This window comes from Arachis ipaensis, chromosome B02, assembly GCF_000816755.2.
Source record: "Arachis ipaensis cultivar K30076 chromosome B02, Araip1.1, whole genome shotgun sequence".
NCBI lineage: Eukaryota > Viridiplantae > Streptophyta > Magnoliopsida > Fabales > Fabaceae > Arachis > Arachis ipaensis.
This window is the reverse complement of record NC_029786.2, coordinates 23,637,205-23,645,530: the sequence shown is the minus strand read 5'-3', so window position 1 is coordinate 23,645,530 and position 8,326 is coordinate 23,637,205. Positions and strand designations below refer to the sequence as shown.

The 8,326-nt window shown below is 33.1% G+C and overlaps 2 protein-coding genes across 2 annotated transcripts; both read left to right on the top strand.

The window, feature by feature from the left end:
• On the top strand, positions 1,152-4,024 carry LOC110269200. The gene is made up of 6 exons (XM_021116885.1): positions 1,152-1,311; positions 1,360-1,456; positions 1,742-1,769; positions 3,068-3,187; positions 3,367-3,848; positions 3,924-4,024. Exons 1-5 carry the CDS (start codon positions 1,152-1,154, stop codon positions 3,628-3,630), a joined length of 669 nt encoding a protein of 222 aa, XP_020972544.1. The 3' UTR covers positions 3,631-3,848; positions 3,924-4,024.
• LOC107627050 (plasma membrane ATPase 2-like) lies at positions 3,731-4,327 on the top strand. The gene is made up of 3 exons (XM_021116884.1): positions 3,731-3,848; positions 4,008-4,162; positions 4,256-4,327. The coding sequence occupies exons 1-3, from the start codon at positions 3,731-3,733 to the stop codon at positions 4,325-4,327; spliced, it is 345 nt and encodes a 114-aa protein (XP_020972543.1).

Below are 8,326 nucleotides of genomic sequence, written 5' to 3'. Positions count from 1 at the left end.
CAAAAGCGTGGCGAAAAGAGTCAACAGCCACGCTTTTGTAAGGGTGGCAATTGATTAGAGAAATGGCCACATTTTTTTGCCACGCTTCAAAAGCGTGGCTATAGAGAGAAACAGGAACGTTTTAAAAGCGTGGCGATAGGATTTCATTACGGCCACGCTTTAAAAGCGTGGCCAAAAGGTTTAAAAAAGAAAAATCCTAATTTAATAACATGGCGAGACAAAAAGGCTACACCTACAAATACGAAAAATAAAGAAGACCGTTACCAAACAAATCGAACATCATTACGAAGAGGTCGGGTAAATCAAACTCAATCAAGGGAAAGCTATTCTTTTTAAAATCTTTCTACAGAGCAACCAAATGGTGCCTCTTTGATACAATATTATGTCAAAAGCGGCACCATTAGGGACTGTAGAGTGCATAAGCACAAAAGAAAATAGGTACGCAAACACAAACAAATATTCTTTCAAGAAAGAAGAGAGTCTTTCAAATCTTTTGGTAACAAACGTGTTTACTTCTCAAAACACTTCACACACTACAAGAAAAAGTGGTCAATGGCCACGCTTTTATGAGGGTGGCGATAGATTAGAGATTTCGCCACAATTTTTTTCCCACGCTTCAAAAGCGTGGCGAAAGGGTCAACGGCCACGCTTTCGTAAGGGTGGCAATTGATTAGAGAAACGGCCACATTTTTTTCTGCAATGCTTCAAAAGCGTGGCCATAGAGAGAAACAGTGACATTTGAAAAGCGTGAAGATAGGGTTTCGTTACGGCCACGCTTACAAAATGTGGCCATATCTTGGTACTCTTTTGGCATGCTTTAAAAGCGTGGCCAAAAGGTTTAAAAAAGAAAAACCCTAATGACCCGGCCCCCAACCCGGTTCCCAACCCTTTCACCCTGGCTACCCTAATCTAATCGATCGAGCTCACATCCCCTTTCACCCTGGCCACCCTAATCGATCGAGCTCACAACAGCGCCGCAGCCCCACTCCCCCTTTTCCCCTCTCCAACGCACACAACACAATACTCACACGTACCACCTCACCCACGCGAAAGAGGAGAGCTCGAGGAAGGAGACGCCACCTTGCTGCCAGCTCCGTCGAAGACCAGCCCGCCGCTGCTGTCGAGTCAAACCTGAGAGAGTGTGTGCAATGATGAGAGAGGAGGAGCCGTCACCAAACGCGTCGTCGCCGCTGGAGGAGCTTCGCTCTTCGCCGCCGCCGTGGAGGGGAAAGAGGAGATGCTCCCTCGCCAGTCACCGTCGTGCTTCCTGGTTGCCGATGAGGGAGCCGCGAGAACCGTTGCAGCTGTTGAGTAAATCTGTGCTTTTAATTGTTATTACTCTTTTCCAATTGATTTTAGGAAATCGAAGTTTTACAGATTCAACAAGGAAAGGAACCGGTGGAAGGAGAGAACCGATGGTGCCGTCAAGTTCCCTAAGAACAAGGTTAGTAGCAGGGTTTGGCTTCTCATCTGAACAAAATTGATTTGTGCTTCTTTGTTTATGTTTATTCTCTGATTCATTTGTGCTACCCTAGTTCCCTGATTCTTCCGTTCATAAGTAGTTAGAGAAGTTTAAATGATATTTGTTTGAGCCTCATATAATAATGTCGAACGTGGTTCTTTTGCTGTCATTATAGTAGTTAAATCTCAGAAGGTTAATTGGTTCATTTGTGCAACTAAGTTTTGTTCTTTTTTTTTGTGTTTATGCTGAACAAAATCATTGCTGAGTGTGGTTCTATAGCTGTAAGCACTCCAAATCATTGAAAAAGGTAATTCATGGATTCCATATTTTTTCATTTGAAAATCATACTAGAACAATATAATCTGATATGAGAAGCTGTTAATGAGCTTGATTTATATTTATAAGAAATTATAAACTGATTGATTGAATAGCTTATCTGCTTTTGCTTTGCTGCTGCTACCTGACTCTGTTCCAATCTTAGCCTCAGGTGCCTTTTTCCTATATTTGCAGAACTTCTCTCAAGAGCTTCAAAAGCTTGAGGAGTATTACATGAACTAGAAATCCATTGATTCAATGGTACCTATATATATATAACTCTCCTATTAATGCTTTTACTTTGTTTAATTTTCTTCAACACCGTTTGTTTCATCTGTATTTGACCTAATGAGCTCTTTTACTTGCATGAACTAATTGAAATCTCAATATTGAGTTGCTTGATTCATAGTACTAAGTTTGATGAGAAGAAAACTGAGATGATACTTATTTAATTTTTGTCATTTTATTTATTCATAGTACAAGGTTTCCATTGGAGCAGCTTGTAATCTTTCTTGGCCTGCTGGCCGTCTCGTGATCCAAGTACTAGATGATTTCTACGGACCCCGTGGTTAAGGTGCATAACGTACCATGCACAGGCACACACTTGCTCTCACACTCATGCACTCATGGGAAGAATTTCTATCAATTTGTGCTCAATAACACTGCTATTTTCAATTATAATTGTAGTTATACTCAACATGCTTCATTGTTATTGCTTACTTCTTGTTAGCAAGATAAATTTTACCATGAAAGCACCATCAGAAACTTACTAATCAATTTTGCTCCTTTGTCCATGATATGCATTTGTAAAATAGCATTTATAAACATAGCATTTGTAAAATAGCATCAGGAGTCCACAGCAAAGGAAATACCGAGTTGGTATTGATAACCTCCTTGTGTTACTAATTGGCGAAATTCCTATTGCAATGCCAACTGTCCTTTCAGTTACAATGGCTATTGGTTCACACAAATTGTCTCAGCAGGTTACATTTAGTTTATTGATTCAAACATTTTGTTGAGCTATATAGGATGGAATGTAATGTTGTGCTTAAGTGCCTGAGAACTAAAATATAGAAACACGAAGACAGAGACTACATAGAAAATCAGGCACATTTTGTTCCTAGATAGAAACTTTTTTTCTGTTTCTGTATCTATCTCCTTCAAATAGGGTTGTACTCTATATTTTTGTCTTGGTGCAGTTACCAAACAGGGCCTACTTGTTATCCTTTAACGATAAAAGTTATTATCTAATGATTATAGGTTAGGTACTAATGATATAAATCTTTGCAGGGTGCTATAACAAAGAGAATGACTGCAATTGAAGAAATGGCCGGAATGGATGTCCTATGCAGTGATAAAACAGGCACATTAACTCTCAATAAGCTTACAGTGAACAAGAATCTAATTGAGGTTTGATAACTCATTTGTCCTAACATTTTGAAACATAGTTAAATGTAAAGAAGATAATTTCTTAAAGAAAGAAGATAATGGAAAGACAAAGAGTAACTCCATTGTCTATACAGCCATTCATGTGTTTTCAAAATACTAACATGTTTCTTCTTTTTCCAACAATGATCAATATCTGGCAGGTCTTTGCTGATGGAGTTAATCAGGACATGGTTGTACTTATGGCTGCAAGGGCATCAAGGCTAGAGAACCAAGATGCAATTGATTGTGCAATTGTATCTATGTTAGCAGACCCAAAGAAAGTACTATTTCAACTACCAACCTGGTTACTCCTTTGGATCATCTTCGAATCATTTGAAAAATTAAAAAATAAAACCGATGCCTTACTGACTACTAGTGGGAGATTTTACCTCCAGAAATTTGTCTCAGGAATTAATTGTTTGTAACCAATAAGGGAAACGGATCACATCTCATACTCTTGAAAAAAAAAATACCCTTACAGGTGATCAGCTTGCAATTACTAAGGAAATAGGAAGGCGTCTTGGAATGGGCTCTAACATGTATCCTTCTTCGTCGCTGCTAGGAGAAAGCAAAGATAATTTTGCTTCTGTTCCCGTCGATGATCTTATAGAGAATGCAGATGGTTTTGCTGGTGTCTTTCCTGGTAAGTATAATAGCAATCACAGAAAAGCTTTAATCCAAATTCTTGTCTATTTTCTGATTATATATGTTCCCTCAGAGCACAAATATGAGATTGTGAAGAGGTTATAAGCTAGAAAGCACATTTGTGGGATGACTGGTGACGGAGTGAATGATGCACCAGCTTTGAAGATAGCAGACATAGGTATCGCTATAGCAGATGCAACAGATGCTACAAGAAGTGCCTCTGATATAGTTCTAACAGAACCTGGGTTGAGTGTGATCATAAGTGCTGTTTTAACTAGCCGTGCAATTTTCCAAAGAATGAAAAACTACACAGTAATCCCCCAACTACGAAAATATTAAGAAAATATTGCAATAGTCCTTGTTGTAACAAAAAATTCAAAGCCTTATTTTATTTTTCTTTTGCAGATATATGATGTATCTATCACCATCCGTATTGTGGTAAGTTATAAGTGCATATATGATATATGGAGAATTTAGCAGTGATCAAGCCATCATTTTCTTTCCTTCTCATTTTCAGTTTATTTTGGGTTGCAGGTTGGCTTTATGTTACTCACATGCATTTGGGAATTTAACTTTCCTCCCTTTATGGTTCTTGTCATAGCCATTCTCAACGATGGTATTACTATCTGCTCTCAAATACCATATTTAAAATGCATTATTTGGAGGTCTTCTCTACAGTTATAGTAACATTAGCTACAATTATGTATGATCTAGAGGAAAGAAGTTTAAGAGGGCTAGAGGAAGGAGGAACAGCGAAGGACTTAGGATTTAAGTTGTATTGTTTTTGTATTTTTCTTCAGTTTTTAGTTTTGGAATTTAAACTCGAGATTTATTTTGTATTTGAGTATGTTTTTTAATGTATAAAACAATTATAACAAAAATTATATATGTCTATAATTATTATTTGATTTGTCTTGTAATATAAGTTTGGTAATAAAAAAGAAATGAAAAATTTATATTTTGTATTGATGAAGGTAAAAATCAAAAAAAGGATTTTTTTTTTTAAATTTTACAAGGCTATTGCCACGCTTTTAAAGCGTGGCCGTATCTCTAGCTATGACCACACTTTTCTAAAGTGTGGCCATATCTTGCTATCGCCACGCTTCAAAAGCGTGGCTATATCTCTCTCTATCGCCACGCTTTGAAAGCGTGGCCATATCTCTCACTATCGCCACGCTTCAAAAGCGTCGCTATATCTCCCATATGGCCATGCTTTTAAAGCGTGGCCATATCTCCCACATACAGCCACGTTTTTACAAGTGGCAGTTTGTAAAAAAGCGTGGCAAAAAAAAGCGTGGCAATAGGCTGAAAAAAGCGTGGCGATAGAGCAACCGCCACCCTTTTATAGGTCGCCCTTTCAAAAGTGTGGCGGTAGCTCAAAAAGTGTGGCGAAAAGCTATTGCCACGCTTTTTTCAGCTTTTCGCCACGCTTTAAAAGCGTGGCAATAGACGTGTTTTCTTGTAGTGTTATACAAACACCGTTAAATTTAACCTTCTAAAATTTATCGTGACAATGACAAAGATAAAACTCAAAAAATCCTAAAAAAATAGAACAAAATGAAACATAAAATTCTCTTGAGTGTTCATTCTTTTTGAGTTCTTCATCTTTTTTCCTTAAGTGAATCTCTTCTCAACTCAGAAGAGAATAGTTCTACTATTTGTAATTTAAGTTCACAGCTTGTATATTATTTACTTAGATTATTTAAATATACACTAAGAGTTCTTATTCATTAGATAACATGTTGAAATATATAAGATTCCAAGTGTCTTATACTAACCAAACTCTACTTATCTTTCAAAATGAATATAGTAGTGATTACTTTTAAATTTAATTTAAAAAAAACTTAAAAAAATAATATCTAAATGAAATTTTTTATGAGTTATTTTTATTTGAGTTATTTTGTAGCCTGACAATATTTGACAAAAGAATATCTAAACATCTTATATAAATAGATTTAAGTAGAGAGAGTTTGAGAAAGTCATTCTAGAATATTATGTGTAGTTAATAGATTAGTTGATTATGACAAATAATACATAGATACATAAAAAATAAATATAGACATAATAAAAGATAAAATTTTTGAATTTATTTAGTTTTTGAGATCATAACACTATTTATAATTTACCATTATAAATTATCACCATTAAAACTAGTAAATCATAGAACAAATTAAAAAATAGATCCAATTCAATTTAACATAAAAATATAATTTTTAATCAACATTTGAATAAAAAATAAATAAATGATATATAAATTAAAAAATAAAAAATAAATAACTAGTTAGAGACAGATGGCGACGAGAAAGAGAGGTGGAGCAATGGTGAAAAAGCAATAAAGACAGAACTGGAAGAGATAAATTGAGAGCAAATGAGAGAGAGGTGTGCCCATAAAGGAGAGACAAAGATCTATAAGGCAGATTAAGAGAGAGAAAGAAAAGCGTGATAGAAATAGTGACAGATTTGACAAAGACAAATGCAAAGTAGAGACGGCGGCAGATTTGACAGAAGGAGCTCAAAAATGAAGAGGAGAACAACGAAAAGTGAAGTGAACAGAAACGGAAAAAGAAACGATGACAAATTAGACAGCCATGGCAATAATAGAAAGTAAGGAAGAGAGGAAGAAGTGGAGCTGCGAAGAGAGATAAATTTGGATAAGTGAGATAGGAATGACGAAGAGAAGAGGGCGTGGTGATGGTGGAAAAAGCAGGAGATCAGAGAAGAGTAATGGTAAAAAAAGGAAGGAAGAGAAAAAAAATGAGGAACAAATAAACATTGATAAAACAAAAAATAAAGACAAAATAGATCATTTTAAAAATAGTTTTTAGGAATAAAAATGTTAAATTTTGTATTTTATGTATTGTATCTCAATATCTCAACTTAAAAAAAATACTAAAAATATATATATTTGTAGATAGTGAATACTATGATACTTTTAACATTGTGCCTAAATTACTAAAAAAAATAAATAAATAATATTTAATAAATTTTAAATAATTTATTTTTTATTTTAAATAATTTATTTTTTACTTTAAAAAATAAATTAGACAATTTAAACACCACAACAAAAATACCATAAAATTCATCTTTATATATATCTATATATCTATTATTATATCCATAAAAAATCTGTATTACAGCAAACAAACAATAAAATGTAGTACCATATCCATCTCTCCATGTCCATATCTCTCCAACTAAACACTACCTTACTTGCAGTCCCTTCTACCGTTCCAATAACTATTATAAGTTATCAAGAGCCGTTTTTAAGGTCTATGGCACTCATCCTTAAAAATTCATCGGTTATTAGTTATTACAAAGGACACACTGGTTCTGATTCTAATAAACTAGATGAGGATAATTTTATTACTTGGAGTTCCATATACTAATTTATATCCTTCTCCACTCTTAATCTTTTTCCATCAACCAAAATCATATATCTCAAATTCGTCTTTAAAGAATGACGTAGCATGCTACTCTTATCTTGGTTCCATCACAACAAATCATGCAAACTTTTCAAAGTCATCTGAAAGCATTCAAGGATCTAAGCAATTTTATATATGTAATGGATAAAGTGTAAAGATGTGAATTAAATATTTGATTATAAATGTGATCATAAAATTACTTTCTAATGTATATGTAATATAATCTATTATTTTCATGTACATCTCTATATATAAAAAAAGATTTTGTATTAAATATTTGTTATTATCGCATAAACACTACTATGTAATTTCTGTCTTAAGTGAGTATTTATTTTTAAAATTTTATTTTGATCAGAATCTTTTTCAGAAAATTTAGATAATATTAGTTTCTAATAATAATCTTATTAAATGAAAGAGAGATAGTAAGTAAGATGGAAGAGTAAGCATAAGATAGAAGAGAGCAAATAAGAAATTTTTATTGTATAATCAATTTAATTTTTCTAAAATGCATATAAAGTATTAATTTAGTTTTTAATATTTGAACAAAATTTTAATTTGGTTCATGACATTTTAAACGTCTTATTTATATCATAAAAAGTTTTTAAACGGAATCAATATTATCCTATCATTAAATTTGATATGTACAATTAACGGAATAACTAATATAGACGTTTACAACGTTATTATTAACTTGTATTTTCTTCCGTGTGTTAAAAAAATATAACCAAAACATTCTCGTAATACTTCTTTTTATTTATCTCATTCTTGTAAAAAAAAAAAACTCTACCTAAATCATATCAATCAATCATCAACACTCCAAAATCAAAGAAAAATTTTTACATTGATGATGTTGGTGGATCGATTATTCTACTTATGTACCAAAATCAAATTTTATTAGCTCTTTAATATGCTAATTGTTCATGTCAAATTTAATTATTATGGATAATATTAAATACATTTAAAATTTTTTAAGATAGAAAATTTAAAATTTTTTAAAACTGAAATAGAATATTTAAAATATTAGGTACCAAATTAGATGTTAAACCAAATATTA

Excerpts from the sequence above, each read along its gene's own strand:
- LOC107627050 (XM_021116884.1), top strand. The coding sequence starts at position 3,731 with ATGGGCTCTAACATGTATCCTTCTTCGTCGCTGCTAGGAGAAAGCAAA. Across the intron at positions 3,849-4,007 it reads TTTTGCTGGTGTCTTTCCTG|CTTTGAAGATAGCAGACATA; the intron begins GTAAGTATAATA and ends ATGATGCACCAG. Across the intron at positions 4,163-4,255 it reads AAAGAATGAAAAACTACACA|ATATATGATGTATCTATCAC; the intron begins GTAATCCCCCAA and ends TTTCTTTTGCAG.
- LOC110269200 (XM_021116885.1), top strand. The coding sequence starts at position 1,152 with ATGAGAGAGGAGGAGCCGTCACCAAACGCGTCGTCGCCGCTGGAGGAG. Across the intron at positions 1,457-1,741 it reads AGAACAAGGTTAGTAGCAGG|CTGTAAGCACTCCAAATCAT; the intron begins GTTTGGCTTCTC and ends GTGGTTCTATAG. Across the intron at positions 3,188-3,366 it reads TGAACAAGAATCTAATTGAG|GTCTTTGCTGATGGAGTTAA; the intron begins GTTTGATAACTC and ends AATATCTGGCAG.